Below are 16,944 nucleotides of genomic sequence, written 5' to 3'. Positions count from 1 at the left end.
TCCTGCAATGGCGGTTCGAACGGAAGGAACCACCTACGACGACTTGGGATATTTTTCAATGAACGCTGGTAGAGGGAAATAATCGGGAGATTGCAATGGACTTCGTTCTGTTTTTCTTTTCGATGGAAGATTTATTCGATCGTTTTGTACGGAGGTACAGTCGAGGAGAGAAATATGTGGACATTTTTCGATATAGAGTAACTTTTTTCAAGTTGGGCCAAGCGACTCGAGTTTTTTGGGGGGAAATTGGAAGGGTTAGTTTACTAGACGACGTGTCTGAGAAATTTTGAAAAAAAAATTGAAATTTGTGGACATTGCGAAGAAAATTGTGAAGGTCACTGTTTACAACTTTTTTATCTGGGCTTGTGATGAAAATTTGAAATATACGTTTTGTAGATCTGTGTGAATTGTACACATACTGAAAATTTCATCGAAATCGGTTAACGTTAGTATGAGCTACAAGCGGTTAAAGATTGTGAACGACTTTAAGAAGATTCTTACACCTTTCGATGCCTGTCGCTTGTTTCTCCGTCCACCGATTTCCATGAAATTTTCAGCACGTGTACAATTCACACAGATCTACGAAACGTGTTTTCTAAATTTTCATTACAAGCTCAGGTAAAAAAGTTGTAAAAAGCGACCTTCGCTATTTTCTTCGCGATTCCCACAAATTGCAATATTTTTCCAAATTCATCTAGTAAACTAATCCTTTTAATTCCTCAAAAAGAACTCAATTCGTTTGGCCCAATTTTAAAAAAGTTACTCTATTTCGAAATATTTCTGTCTTTGACTTTGTACATTGTAGATGTAGCGTATATGTCGAAGAAAGTGATTTTTTCGAGCAAGTTAAGAAAAGTCTCCTGATTATTTTCAGCAGCGTAGCTCGCGCAGAGTAATCTGACCATGCTTAAGAGCGCAGGATATATCGTGTAATTGAAGGGATTCGTACGCCCTGTTTGGTTGGACGTGGAGCAAGGGGAGGAACGTTGAATGGTATAACAAGTTTTATCTTCTTATTTCACTTTTTGCTTGGATATGCAACTATGCAAACAAAGTGCAATTTCGCTTCTTTCTTTTTTTTTTTTCTTTGTTGGAACGTAAATGTCTGTTTCTCTCTGTGTAAGTAAAGGGGTCCTCTTGAATATTTCGCGTACGAGGGTATTAAGAGAAAATGTAAATTATTTCATAAATTTTATTCCCCGCTAAGTAGCTTTTTTAGTGTAATTTCTTCGTGATATATTGAATTCAGTGTTGCAAAAAGAATACTTTTTACTTTTTGTTTTTAACAGAAAATCCAGTTACTTGGGAAAAACAGTTTGTGTTACACTTGGAAATGTATCGTTGCATTTATCGAAACGACGAGGCAATAGGAATGTAAATTTTCTTATACCAACAACTTCTTTTTTTTAGCATCTTATCTCTGTCTTTTTTTTTTCTTTTTATTCAAACGCAATCGATCTTTGAGGAAAAGAGGTGATTGTTTGTTTTTCGAACGATTACTTGCGAAGGAAAAGTAACGTAAGTCGGTGAAAGAGTAACTATCGATACACAGATTCGTTGACGACGAGAAATCTTCCCCGATCGTGAAGCACCTAAACAGTATTACGAAGCGAACCTGAAGACGATGACGCGGTATCGATGGGACGACGCGGAGAAAATCGCGACGCGATCGTGTAACGTCATTTCCACGGTTTTCATAATATCTATAAAAAAGAGGAGAGATAAGGAAATTCATAAAATAGGTGCCAATATACAATTTTCTCTTGTTAGCTGTTCCACGAGATGGAGAATAACGACGAACAATCTTCGGAGAGAAACTTTAGCGGAGAATAGATTTATACAATCTGCACTTAGGCAGCCAGACATTCTGTAAAATCCGTCAACTTCGAGATTAAGCATAATTCTCTATCGACAGACAAATATTCCATCTTCTGTTATTTCCTATTCTCTTAAAAAGCATGCAATTTTCTAGAAAATTTAATTCCAACTTATCCACAGTGTCCAATTTTCTTTTTAAACATAGATAATTCTGCAAAAGAATGAAATCTGCCTAATTTTTTAATTCACAATTTACTCGATTTTTCGCCAGAAAACTCTGAAGTGAGGATCTAATTTAATTTTGTAAATATGAAATTTTTGAATTTAAATTAAAATTAAATGTTGACAAAGTTCTTGACATCCAGAAACGTTTGAAGTCGCCGAGACTCATGGTCCAATAAGAAAAACTATCTGCAACGCTAAATCGCACAAAGAACGGCCACGATCGTTAAAGAGGACGCGAGGTTACACGATCGGCGAATCGTCGCGAATTATTTTAAGCGGCCTAGCAGAGTCGCGGCTCGTCCGATCCAATCGTTGTGCCGCGCCCTGTAAATACACACGGACCTTAATTGCACGCTAATTCCACGACGTTGTTTATATGTAAATGTGGGCACGTTCGATGCAGCGTGGTACGACCGGTTGGTACGACGCCACGAGTATATTTTTGTAATTTTGTATTTTGACGAGTTCTCCGGCCAAGTTCGCTCCCACGATCATCGCGCGGGGAAGATACTGTCTCTGGTCACTGTCTCGAAGAAATTCAACCAAGTCCAATTGTTGGTGCACGAAACGAGCGGCGGAAAATAATCGACCGAAACAAATCGTTAGATTTCTAGGATTCTCTCGCCTCTTCGCTTAATTCCTCATCGCCTCGCGCGTTCTCAATAATATCTCCTCGATTCAACTGTCACCCACGCGAGTGGAAATTACGAGTCGACTTGAATCAGAACACAGGGAAATGAAGGGTTCAAAAAAGTGTCACTTTTCATGACTTCCAATAATTTCTTCGAAAAATAGAAAGCAGACACCGTGAACTGCTTACACACTATTAGTACACTATATACTATAAAGTACACTAAAAACACAATTACCCTATATCTACAAAAAGAGTTTCGCTTAAAAATTCTTCTGAAATGACGAATTAATCGTCCAAGAGCTAATCAAACTCTAACGAAAATTGTGAAAAATTGACCCAACGAAAAGAGGAACATCTTTACAAGTCGACGAGATTCGTTTCGCATCGAACGCATTAACGCGTGATCGTCGTCCTCATTGCTCCCACTTAATGAACAGCGGGACGAGCATGGACGCGAAAATGGAACGTGTACGATCCCCGCAATTATGTCGCGAGGGGCGAAGTGTAGGGGTCAAGCCCCGCATGTTCTATGTACTATTAGCCGTGGCGTGTTTACCAGGGATGCGCATGACGAGCCAGCACCACCAGTCAGTGTGCAATTATTATCATTGAGATACTTTGTGCGCCGCGGTTAGGCTGCTGTTCGCCGCTTTAATGAGACTCCCTCTCCCTCTTTGACACTCGAACGCTGCAATAACATAGTTTACGCGCCGTTCCACCCTCTTCCCCTTCGTCCTTCGTCCTGGCGCTCCGGACCGATCGTTTTCTCAATCGATAGTCACGCGGTAGACTCTTCGATCCTTCGTCAACGTCTCTCCTAACGACTCTGCGTATATACCTGTCACCTATATACAGGGTGTCCCAGTTGTTTCTAATGTTGTTTTACGAAACCTCGCGAGTACGTTCTATGGGCGTAGACGAAGAAAAAATGTTATATAAACGTAGGTCGTTGGAAGCATTAATAAAAAGTTTTAGCAAAAATACGAAAGTTGTACGAGATATACGAAATACGCTGAAAAGTCTGTTTATGCGAGCTGTCTTTACTATTCGAGGTGATTGAAGGTGTGAATGTAACTTCCTTCGGCGCCATTTTCCTCTTGTATCGTAGTAACCGCAAGTATTTCGTATTTTTGCGAAAACTTTTTAACGAAGCTTCAAACTACCTATGTCTGTATAACATTTTTTCTTCTTCTACGTCTATAGAACGTACTGGCGAAGTTTGGTCGGGAAAAATTTGGGACACCCGGTATGTAATATATATCCGCTTGAAGTCGTTACTAGGAAATTAAAAGTCGCGGAGGGAGGGGAAGGCGGGTGGTAGGAAGATGGAAAAGGGGGGTTAGAGTCCGTGTAATTGCGAATGTCGGTGGGTCGTCGTCGCGTTCGAGTCGGGCACGTCTCGGTTGGTATTTTTAATGAGGCACACGCGAGATTTCTCTCGCTTCGAGTAGACGATCCAGAGGGTGGGCGAAAAAAAAAGAAGAGGGAAGAAAATGAAACTAGTCGCGATCCGCGAAAAGGACGTTTCGCGACATCGACGGAGGACTTTATAATAGAGTGGAACCCTGTGAAATGACGACGTCCCGGGGCACTTGTTACTGGTTTTCTGGTTGAATTGCGAAGTTATCGAACGTCGAATGGAGAAACGTACCTCGTTCGCGGGCTAGCTATCGGTCGGGGTCACGCTCGACTAGCACAACCGGGGCGGGGATCGTTTAATTGCCGGAGATAAAGTTCGCCAAGGCCAACTTCGCTGGAAATATTAGAAACTCGATTCGGCCAATTGTTTGCGGTGTTGATTTAGCCGAATGGTTCTGGCGGGGAGAACACGGTGTTCCGCTGGAACTGTGAAAATGTAATAATACTTCGGGTACGCGTAAGTTTCCCTTAGTAAGAGCATCTTCTTTTTTGCTAGATTGCACAGGGTGATTCGATTTTTTCGGTGAATTTTGAAATTTCTAGTAATTCAAAAATGGGTGGTGAGAATTTTCAGGTTAGTACTTTAGATACCCTCGTCAGAGTTCACCAAAACACCGATAACGATCATTTTTAAACCAGGAAACCTCGATTGATATTCCAAATAAAAGAGGGTGAAGATTTTAAAATCAGTATTTTTAAAAATACCACAAATAATAGCACAGTAGCTCTTTTCTCGGAGAATTTAAGAGTAGGTTCGAAGTAACATGTGAAATCTGCGAAAATTTAAAAAGCACTATTTTTACAAATACCACAAATAATAGTTTTGTCATTTTATCGTTATTATTAGTTACGATAATGGTTCCAAATTTTCTAAAATACGTTCGCAAATCAACCACAATCACCGGATCACCCTGTGGAATCGAATGATCGACAGAACGACCAAATTCTTCGCATTACGTGTCTTATGCTGCCAGAGGAGACCCGAGAAAATCTTGTTCTTTCATAGATGTACTTAAAAAAAATCGCGCGATTCTTTCGTCCATCTTGTTTTCCATTGCGCCTCAGTAGCACAGTGAACGTTCTTTTCGTCGAGTAACAAACTCGAACTGCATTTCTAGGGACAGTTGTACATAATGTCCTTTAGTTCCGACACCGAGATATTGGCGTGAAGTTCTTCATCTGTTTAACGTGCAGACGAAAGTACCGTCCAATATACAGATCCGACCACAACCATCTGAAGCTTAGGCGCGTGTAATTAAATATCGTTTCATTGACAAACAGTGGATGCTTCGAAGTATATAGTATCCATAGACGTTTTCAATTTGACCATTTTTACAATAATTTTTTATACTACGACATTTATCTACTGTAATCGAGGCGAAGCGATTGTCTCTTTTATTTCGCACGATGCGTTTAATCGTACGGTAGGGTTGCTAGGACAAATGTACGACAAATGGAAACAGTAATACTTCGAAATATTTACTTAAACGTAGTAAAAAAAGGAAGACGTGTTTGCTTCAGAATTTCTATTGGAATATAGTCCTTATATTCGGTAATACGAATTTGTTTGTACTACTTGATCGAGCCAAGTACGTACCTCGCTAAATTTACTCCGTAAATTACGTGTTCATTCGAGAAGCATCCGCGGTAGAAACGTACCATGCTGAATACATTCCAGAAAGGACGATAATAACCCTCCTAATTACATTGTTTCCGTTTTTTAAGCGCATTTTTTTAAACCCGTTCTCACTGGTTCTTTCACGTGTATTGTACCGTAGCGCAGAGACTTTGTAACTGTTAATTAATTAATTCTCGGAAATGAGAGGTGAAACGTTGCTTTGATTCCGTCGTTATTTGTTGAATATACAGAAATGCCTAACAAAAACCAAAAAAAAAAAAACTAAAAACAGAATGAATTTCTTAACGTTTTGAAAAAGAAACGTTAAAAAATTCATCGGGTGATAAATACGAATTATAAAATCTGATTTCCGAGCATTAAAACCGTGTGCTACTGTCGATGTTATCGATTTAAAAGAAAAAAAAAAGACGTTCCTTTGCGTACCGTTGCAAAAAATCGCGGGAAATTTTCTGCAGCGTCCACAATTTCTTTGAACTGTCGTAACCGTTTCTCGAAGACTGACACAGGAATCATGAATTTACATGATTTCGTTGTACACGCTCGTCGATCCAGAAAGGAATTGCGTTCGTGACGGGGAAACAAATCGGGAGAGAAAAAAAAGAAGAAAAATTGCAAATTCGAGGGAGAACTTCCTCGATCCGATCGAACGTCGATCTCGAGCGTACTGAATCACTGAGAAAACGAGCGATCGTTTCTCCCCCGTGTGATCGCGCTTTTTCGAAGAAAAACGCGTGAATAAAAAAAAATCGCGAAACGTGAAGATTTGATCGCGAAGCGTTGCACGATTCGACTTTGGTGTAAGCCGGTGCTGTCCAAGCTAAGCTGCAGATTTTAGGGAGCTTCCCTCACCTTGTCTCGTTTCTTGTACCGCGGAAACATCGGTCCAGGCTATGTCGTTCGCGAGGAATATCAGCAAGTGTGATTTGTATCGCAGAAAACCCACCAATTCCTCTGTTTCCAGTGATACATGAAAAGAAAAAAAGAGGAAAAAGTACACGAAGAACGTTTGTATTCGTCGACAGTACTGATTTCGATCTGAAATCAATTGATCGCTCGAGGTTGAAACAGCACAGACGATTCTCGATCTTACATGGATCCAGATAGCGAGTAAAGAAACAAGCGATCTTGAGGAGTCAATTGTTTTCAGACAGACCACATATTTGGAATAGTAATAAATTGGAAGGTAAGAAGATTGTGCTTTCTCGATTGATCGCTCGAGTCGTGTCCTAATCGTCGTTGAAACTGCCTAACTCATTCCATTGCCACCTGTGTAAAGAATTATACATATTGTAATAGAGAAGGACTTTTCTCCACGTGTATACTGTTACGTGTAAACGATAGTACCGTGCAGAACGCGAAGCATGTTCCTGACGAAGAGTTGTTAGGGCGCCGTTCTTTTCTTTTTTTTTCTTCTTCTTTTCTCCTTGTTCTGCGAATCAACCGCGTCCAAGGTTTCTCTCGTACTTCGACGAGTGTGTTGTATATGCGCGCGGACTTTCTATGGGGCCGAGTCATGAATAAATGACGTTTCATTAACATATTTTCGTATCTCGTACAGCTCTCCCGTTGTACAGGATAAGAACGCTTTAAAGTGTTTTTATCGTAATAAGGATTATTATAAATGTAAAGGAACTATGTTTGCGTGTCACGATATAGGTGTAAGAAACTCCTTAGGGGACAAAAAAAAAAAAAAAGTACCGTAGCGATCAGATCTTTTTCTTTTACTTTTAGATCCTAGATGACATAGGAACGTTAAGGATTGATAATCGAGGTAAAAATCTTTGCGAACCGTTGATCATGTCCGTTACATTTCTTTCTATTTTTGTTTTTTTTTTTTACTTTATTACATATTGCCTTTCTTTTTTCTTTTATCGATATTCGTGTTATTATTATTGCTACTTTTACTATTATTAATTAATTCATATTTACTGTGGTTAGTATTTAATATTCCTATGAATTTATTGGATTTATCATGTTTACGTTGCGCTGTTATTATTATTATTATTATTATTATTGTGATCATGATTATTTGTAGAAAGTTTTACCAGAAAATTACGCCACTTGCCCTTGTAAACGGAATTTAGATTTTGTTTCTGTGTAACGTTCTGGCCGATTTATAATTTATACGCCATTGTCAATGTACTATCACTGTAAATACTATACATATTTTATAAATGAAATATTTAGCGTGACTGTAATATTAAGAGAATGTACTGAAAGCACCACTCTGTACACTCAAACTACGATGGTTAAATTTTAATAAATATTTCCCAACCCCATCGCTGTGTCTCCAATTCTTATTTCTCCTCTATTGTATTCAGAATAATTGATACAGCGCTATGCTGATAAGCGAAGGAACGGAAGCAAAGGAATCTCTCCTTTTCTTTTTAATACGCTTTTATTGAGAAAATAGCTGTGATAGCAATGTCCTCGCAGTCTCTCTTCCTTATCAATATAAATATAATCGATTATCTTTGTTTTGTTTTCTTTTTTTGGTTCAAACAGGCTTCGGTATTCTTTCTTCTTTGGTCACTTTCTTTAACTTCGACAGCGCGCTCTCGCCGTATCTGGTCACCAATTCCTCCACGAACTCGTCCTTCAATTTCTTCAGACATCTGAAAAACGAAAACAACAAATGTAAATTATATTATATTTACAAAGGTAAATTTCAAACAACGTCGATTATCAACCGTAAATAATCCACTCGACGATAACAACAAACACTGTATCACATTAAATACACACTGTTCCAAAATAATTAGAGGATCAGATATTCAAGCGACTACATTGTTTATCACTGAATGCAACCCCACTCGTGTTTAAAACGCTTCGTTGCATTGGATACTCCACTTATTGTATCCGTTGCAAAATAGTGAACAGCGATAAAACAAATTGAATTTTCCTCCATCCTCCTTGACTGTCCAGGTCAGTCTTGAAAACAATGGAAAACACTCGATCCCCTAATTGTTTCGAACGGCACGCAATTGTTCTCGTATTACCTCCTATAAATGGAGTCGGTCCTGAACTTGCCAATGTCGAGGCTGGGAGCGTGAGGTCGATGGATAATGAACGTATCCGGCAAGACGATGTACCTATATAAATCTCCAATTTATGGCATCGCGCTATAGTGCTCGGTGGTGTAAACTCATTTAGAAAGGGTATTTATGAAACGCCTCTTACTTGTAGCCAAGCACCGTCAGATGAGTCAAATAGGACACTTTGTTCCATCCAAAACCGATGAACCTGGTGTCGTATCTAGGTGCAAGTCTCGAAACAACGATGTAAGGCTCGAAGTCTGGCTCCCAGGAAACCTGTGAGACAATTAATGACACGCTGCTACTTCTTTTTGGGTATCGAATGAGCCACTCGGAAGTGACAATGATTAACTCCACTTTTCGATATTCTTGCAATTTTAGTGTCAAAGCACATGCTTGGTGCTTAATTGTTCGTAAATGAAACTTTGATGGAGTTTGTCACTTTGGCTTCTGAGAGGCTCAAATGTCACACTGGGGTCTTTCTGCACGAATTCAGTGAAATACTTTGTGGTGTCTATTAATTTAGGGACATAAAATTAGAATGTTCAATTAAAATTAAGAAAGTTTTATATTTGCAACTATTTTTCGATGCAATAACGAAAATCAGGATCATGAGAAAGACCACGGTGTGTTAATGCAGGAGTAACACGGTCGCTGCCACGGACGCAGCGTATGCGGTCCGTAATGCACAGTCGGTGGAAGAAAATATGTACACAAACGTGTGTTGATTTTCAAACCCGATTTTCTCGAAAACTAAGCCTCGAATGGAAATATTCTACTCTATATTTTTCTATTCTAAATTTTCTCACGAATCTATTATTTATTATTCGTCTGATATTTAAAATTTATTTTATTTATTAATATCTAATATTTAAATCAGCGGCACTCTCGCTTCTCTTCGACTTTTCTAAGTCCAAGTGAGACTCCAGAGTCCCATACCAGAAATCCAAGATTTTCACATTTTCATGAATTCACGCTTCCCTACAAAGTAGACAAATTCAAAACACCCGCGAACTTAGAGGATTAACAAAAATTCGTCAAAATGTACAAGACTCTGGAGTTAATTCACGATCCTTCGAACAACACCGAATTATTCGATCCACCTACTTCATAAGGTTCCACCGAATTCCGCCAATAACTGTAATTCGTGGCAGCGTGACCCTGTGTCCAGACGTGATAACGAAAGGTGTACAGAACGCCGCGTTTCAAGAATCTCAAAAGTTCCTCCTTGTTATTAGGAAAGGTGAACCTACAAAATACGTGCACGGTGTACACATCGTACGATCCAACCAGTTTTAACATTTAACGAGGAAATAGGGTACCTATAACGCTCTGTCTCAAACGCAGGAACGATCAAAGCTACTTTGTCCGGCTCGGTGATGTTCAATTTACCGATGTAGCTCATGAGGGTTTCGTGCAATCCGTACTGCGGCAGGAAATCGACGTCCAATTGGAAGATGAACGGAGTCGATACGTACGACATAGCGATGTTTCGCAGGTAATTGATCGGATAGAGTTCCTGGATGAAAAGAGCGATCGTGTAATTAAATATCTGTGTGTGTACGTTCTCGAGAGTGGGTAATTGGATATTCGAGATGATTTTTATACTTTCTTTGCAACTGTAACGTGGATCTTTTTGTTGTGAAATGTTACGAGGCCTCGTTTCGAGGTATTTTAAGATGCTTCGCTTTCAACTTGGCCACCTTAATCCGTTACGGAAATGTTACCCTTGTGTTGGAGGAATCTGCTGGCCATTCCGGCGCCAGATTCTGCGCCACTTGACCCACGGCGCCAGGCTTTGCGCCACTTCTCAGATGTAGAAAAACTCGTATAAGAGTACATTGTAGCTCCTACATCATCGGAATACGAAGGAGAAAAAAGATTCGCGTTGTACATGTGTTACCATTCACTCCACGAGGATTATAAATAATAAAGTCATTCGTGTGCTGCGTTCGAGAATTTGTGTATACGGTTTAAAATAGATGTTTTTCTTTCGATGAGAGTGTGGAAATTTTCGAGTTTTTCGTTTCCCTTGGTAAACGTTAAAATGGAGTCGCTAAAAAGTAACTTAAAATATTGTTTCAAGGAAAAGTAATTTTGACCCAAAATTGAGATCAGAATAATCTCTCTATAAATTGAAATTTTTCGCAGTGTTCAATAATAATTAAAAATAAATTAAAAAATGTTCTAAACAATGAAAGAAAAGGAAATAAACTTTTCATAGCTAAAAGTATTTCGTTTCCCTTGATAAACGTGAAAATCGATAAAAAATGCAGTCACTAAAAAGTAACTTAAAATATTGTTTCAAGGAAAAGTAATTTTGACCCAAAATTGAGATCAGAATAATCTCTCTATAAATTGAAATTTTTCGTAGTGTTCAATAATAATCAGAAATAAATTAAAAAATGTTTCAAACAATGAAAAGAAAAAGAAATAAACTTTTCGTAGCTAAAAGTATTTCGTTTCCCTTGATAAACGTGAAAATCGATAAAAAATGGAGTCGCTAAAAAGTAACTTAAAATATTGTTTCAAGGAAAAGTAATTTTGACCCAAAATTGAGATCAGAATAATCTCTCTATAAATTGAAATTTTTCGCAGTGTTCAATAATAATTAAAAATAAATTAAAAAATGTTCTAAACAATGAAAAGAAAAGGAAATAAACTTTTCCTAGCAAAAAGAGTATTATACAACCATTTGAACAAAATTGCGTACATTAAAAAGCGCCAACAGTGAACAACAGCGAACAACACTTTCCCACGCGTAAACAGCATCGAGCAAAAGAAAAAAACACTGTAAGAAATGAACAAAGCTAGAATAATTTACCTAAAAATTTAATAAAAAACAAACAGTATTTTGTTCCTTATCGATACACCATATCGGGTCAGATCCGTTACACGACTTAAGATAGCCAAGCTAAACAAAAGAGAAACAATATCCACGAAACAGCTTATCTTGTAACTAGCTTCATATACCCCACCACTGAAGTTTCTCTACAAGACGGTATAATATCGTGACTAAACGCACCCCATCCTTGTACACGACGTGGTACGCGATGTTCTTCCTGCCTCGTAGCTCCACGGAGCCGCGCACGAACTCGAGGAAATTTTGCACCTCGGCATCGGTAAGGTACAGAGCAACGCTTATGGTACCAGGCCAATGTTTCGATAGATCTTCCAGTAACGGTATACGTTCCACGCTGCACTGAGTTACCAGAGCAACATCTGTCTGGGCGTACACGTTGTACTCGTACTCGAGAAGAAAAGGATGAGTTCGATACAACGTGGTCGCGCCCCTCGTGAACTCTCGACACGGACTTGACTCGTTGTACTAAAAAATTGTACATATCGTCCGGTACTGGTAATTCGTATGATCTTAACACTTTATCTACCGCTGGCCGATTCGTCGACTTTTCGGTACTCGAGGGTCATCGACGAATCGGCTAGAGGTACCCCAGAGGTCATCGACCTCTAAATGTGATCTTAGTGATCAGTCTTTCGTTTTTCTTTAGTTAATTTTTGATAAAATTCCTATTTCACGTTCACTCGTTGGTAAGCGGGAGAGTGACGTCTCTTTTACGAACGATATCGCGCTATTTCCGCGCAAAGCCCGACGAATCCCAACTATAAGCGGTAGATAAAGTGTCAATACTTGACCGCTGCTATGAAATACCGTCAAAGTATGCACTATGACGGACGTAAGTTGGAGACTGCCTGGGTTGGAAAAGTGTAACAGCTAAAGTGACCGTTCTCAGTCAGCTTTATGGGTAAGTATATCATAGGAATGGTAGATTATAAGAATGATTGTATCGAGTTTCTGGACTGGAAAGATAGAGATGCGAATGAAGAGTCTACCGCGTGTGAATGTTTAGTTGAAAACGATAGCTGTGTGGACGAAGAATATTTGGGTCCAAGCGATAGAGCTGTGGATGATAAGCGTTTGGAACGAGAGCGCGGGAGTGTAGGGTGAACGAAGGGTGAGTGACTGCCGAAAAGTTCGGTGGAACTGATTGGATCAGTTCTGAGAATGTCCGCGAAGAGTGAAAGAAATAGAGAAAGAGAGAATGAGTGAACGAAAGAATAAAAGAAAGTCGTTGAGAGAGAATATATAGAGTATCGAGAGTCAAGTAGAGTTAAATGTTAGTCTTTAATTATCTTAGTTTAATAAACTGTTATTATCGTTAAAACTTGTGTACCATCTGTCTACCACCAAACATTCCTATAATCTCTACAGATGACTTTATAAAGCTAAACGGTAGGCCTCGAAGGAATACTTTAGATAAAATAAAGTAAAGAAAACCTTTTTAGAGTATACGAAAGAGTTTAAAAAAAGATATTTCAAGTAAAAAAAAAAAAAAATTGAAAGAAAATAAAGGGGTAAGTATTTCAGTCTAACTCTGTTTATGGATTTAGTAGAACGAATACGAGCGTTTTAAACACGTGAACATTTGGCGCCGAGACAAAGGATCGGAATTGTGGAAACGGAGTCTAATAAAAGCCAGCTACAGGCAACTGTAAACACAGAAAGCAATATTTTCCTATCTATGTAAAGAATTGATAAACGAAGCGCCAGATAGTGTAGTCTCAATAAGGGACAATCTCCAACTCACAATTTGCAATCTATATTTTTACCTCCAATTTCCTCCCGTATCTCGCCGAAAAGAAAACAACTTACTTGAGACACGGTTTCGTATTTGTCACAACCAAACAATCGTCTACGTAACAAATTCCCGTCCATCTCGAGGAACACCCTGTGCAACTTACGAAACTCGTTGATATGCTTATTGTACACGTCCTGTTTCCGAGGTGAATTCCAATGGACGATCTAAAGAAACGTGTCATCCCCCGATAAGCCAAAAAACTAAGAATTTTTCCAAAGAAAAAAAAAAACACGAAAAATCTCGCTAGGACGAAAAAGGAAAATTTTACATACGCTTATCTGACTAGTGTCGCGGTAACATAGATCGCTGATCGTGTGATCGCTTAACTGTACGTTCCACGTGCACTCTATTTTATGCACGACAGAGGGATGCTCTTTGATAACAGCATTTATTATATCCTGATCGGCCAAACTAGTTTCCGGTATATGGAGGAGCACACGCCTGGTAACAGCTTCCCACAGGCTCGTAAATTTTCTGTTACGGAGTTGTTGCAAGTGCATTAGCATCACGCCGGTGTTAAAGCCCCTTCCAAGGGCCGGCCATGGTCGTTGACCGTAAGACAGTGCCTTTATGTACCAATGACTCTGATTTTCCGTCAACCCTAGCGCCTGATCGTTCGCGAACTTCCCGAACATCTGCCAAAGCAAACTAACGTCGTTCAGCACGGTCACATCCGTGTCGAATACAAGCACTTTATCCTCCCGCATCGCATCCGGCAGAATTAATTTCAGAAGGCCGTAAACGCCGGAGTAATGTTTGTTCGGTATCCAGGACACCTTCGGCACCCATATCTCCGCTTTGTAATACGTCAAGTTCACTGAAATAAAAGTGTACGAGATTCTATATGCGGTTCGTCGAGACACAAGAAGATCTAGGTAGAAAAAAAAGAAACGATCAAACGTGTGACTCCCATCCGTTCCTTAAATAACACCGAACTTCGCGAATTAGCGAGTGCTTTTGAAATTTATCTCGACCGGTCGGCAACGGCGGTACGTTAATTGTTGCAACCGGGTCAACGAGAGTTCGACATTTTTCACGTGGCTGTACGCGTTGTATATAGGGTGTCCGAATTGTTTCGGAGCAAACTTTGTCTGTGTGTTCTATGGGTGTAGACAAGAAGAAAATGTTGTATGAACATAGGTCGTTTGAAGCTTTGTTGAGAAGTTATAACAAAAATACGAAGTACTCGCTATTTTGTGTCATAATAACTGCACATCCGTTATATATTATACCATTCCCTTCGTATTTCGTATTATTGTTATAATTTTTAACAAAGCTTCAAACGACATACATTCATACATTTTCTTCTTTTGGAACAATTGTATGTTCTTTGGAATCAATTGGAACACCCCGTATAATATTCAGTCATGGGAGAGAAAGAATAATTTAATATTTCGAATTGGAAGTAAAGAGGAAAAGATCGGGTAGAATTTCGTTTATAATTTATGCCCATCGTACATATTGGCAAAATTTGATAGGAAACAATTGGAACACCCGGTATGATACTCACTCATGGGAGAGAAAGAATAATTTAATATTTCGAATTGGAAGTAAAGAGGAAAAGATCGGGTAGAATTTCGTTTATAATTTATGCCCATCGTACATATTGGCAAAATTTGATAGGAAACAATTGGAACACCCGGTATGATACTCACTCATGGGAGAGAAAGAATAATTTAATATTTCGAATTGGAAGTAAAGAGGAAAAGATCGGGTAGAATTTCGTTTATAATTTATGCACATTGTACATACTGGCAAAATTTGGTAGGAAAAAAACTGGGACACCCGGTATAATATTCCACTCCTGGGAGAGAAAGAGTAATTTAGTGTTTTGAATTGGGAGTAAAGGGGAAAAAAATCGGGTAGAGTTTCGTTTTCTAATGGTTTCATAAATGAGTGACCTAGTTTAATTACCAGCTACGTGTTGGAAGGAATGTTTTATTTTCAAAAATTTACCATGTGAGAGTCGAAGAAATATGTCGGAATTTTCGTGAAGATAGAGTTTCGTTTTCTAATGGTTTCATAAATGAGTGACCTAGTTTAATTACCAGCTACGTGTTGAAAGGAGTTTTATTTTCAAAAATTTACCATGTGAGAGTCGAAGAAATGTGTCGGAATTTTCGTGAAAAAAGAATCATCGACATTTCTGAGTAAAATTTACATTTTCTTTTTTTTTTTTTCCAATATTTTCACAGATGTTAAGATAAAGAAAATTAAATGACCTTGAAATGTTCTAGCAATATTTCTCTTCGTAACACGTTCACTACCACCAGAAGATCGATAACACGCTGCGCAATACACTCTGGACCGCACATGCTGCGTTGGTGGCACCGAACGTGTTAGCCTCGTTAAGCTCTACAATGTCTAGATTTCATCTTTTTTTCTTTAGTAGATTTTAAATAAATTCATCGATTAAAAGCGTGTTTAACTAATCTAAGAAACGGATGAGAACGACGATCTATTCATTACTAACCATGCGGTAAATCCCACGTTCGAAAAACAGTTGTCAATGTCCTCTTTGCAATTTCGTCAACGAGCAAGTGAAAGTGCAAAGGTTTCGTACGGTAGAATAAAACCGATTTTACTACTGTCACCAGAGCAAACGTCGAATTGTATCCGGCGCACACCATCGCGATGTGTATGGTCCCGCATTTTGCCTTAAAACAAATCGCTGATCTTCAACGTTTCAATATCTAGGCTTTCCTTTCACAAAAAAAGCACGCTCACCGTTCTTGTATAAAATTACATAAGATGATTCTCAATTGCACGTTGATACATTTAAGATGCAAACGAAGAAAAGTGTACGATTAAAACAGGATATTCTGGTTTTCTTGTTTCAGCTAAGATAGAATTGCAATCTCTCTGTCCTGTTGCTCGTCTAAATAAAACTTCACTCGTCTACGTCTATTCTAATTGAGGACATTAACGAGATGCTGAATATTCTCGCGTTAGAATAAACGAATATACAACTTAATTGATGCCGTTATGACTAACATCTTTAATTAATCGTAATTAAACAACAAGGTCGAATAAGCTGTATATTTTGCGTACGTTTTCGATGTAATTTAAAGTATAATTCGCCACGTTTGGAAATAGAACGAAAAAGTATAATCGACCAATTACATTTGTGGGTTAGAATTCTTTACTACGCTAATCAATTGTACGTATATACGAGGGATAATAATACCATGCAATTAAGAATCATTTTTGAAAAATATCCAGAAATATTTATTTTTAAATTCACAAATTATCACAATGAAACGCGGCCATTAGGTTTTTACCTCGTTACGATTACTTTCTGAACGGAACTTTTCAAGGGTAGGCTGTTCCACGTGTAAACCCGCCTTTTCTACATCCACGGACAACAAGCCTGGTTTGCCATCAATCTTGATGGAACCGATTTCGGCGGAAGGAACTATAATACACACGGTATGTCAATATATAAAGTAACGTAATAAAAACGCGAGTATTACCGTTCAATAATAAATACAGGTAAAAAACTGCCGATGGTATTAA

At 38.6% G+C, this 16,944-nt stretch overlaps 1 protein-coding gene across 1 annotated transcript; it reads right to left on the bottom strand.

Moving 5' to 3' along the window:
• Nucleotides 1-8,229: 8,229 nt before the first annotated feature.
• LOC108571527 (glycosyltransferase-like protein LARGE1) lies at nucleotides 8,230-16,085 on the bottom strand (the record flags this gene model as incomplete). Its single annotated transcript, XM_017933588.1, is given in 9 exon segments — nucleotides 8,230-8,350; nucleotides 8,735-8,827; nucleotides 8,916-9,046; nucleotides 9,878-10,019; nucleotides 10,093-10,289; nucleotides 11,796-12,098; nucleotides 13,443-13,592; nucleotides 13,701-14,245; nucleotides 15,902-16,085. Coding segments are annotated over 9 exon segments (1,839 nt in total), but the record flags the coding sequence as incomplete, so codon positions are not given.
• Nucleotides 16,086-16,944: the final 859 nt, after the last annotated feature.

The sequence above is a fragment of the Habropoda laboriosa genome, unplaced genomic scaffold (assembly GCF_001263275.1).
Source record: "Habropoda laboriosa isolate 0110345459 unplaced genomic scaffold, ASM126327v1 scaffold40, whole genome shotgun sequence".
Taxonomy (NCBI): Eukaryota; Metazoa; Arthropoda; class Insecta; order Hymenoptera; family Apidae; genus Habropoda; species Habropoda laboriosa.
Note: the sequence above shows the minus strand (reverse complement) of the source record. Positions and strands in the feature narration are given on the sequence as shown.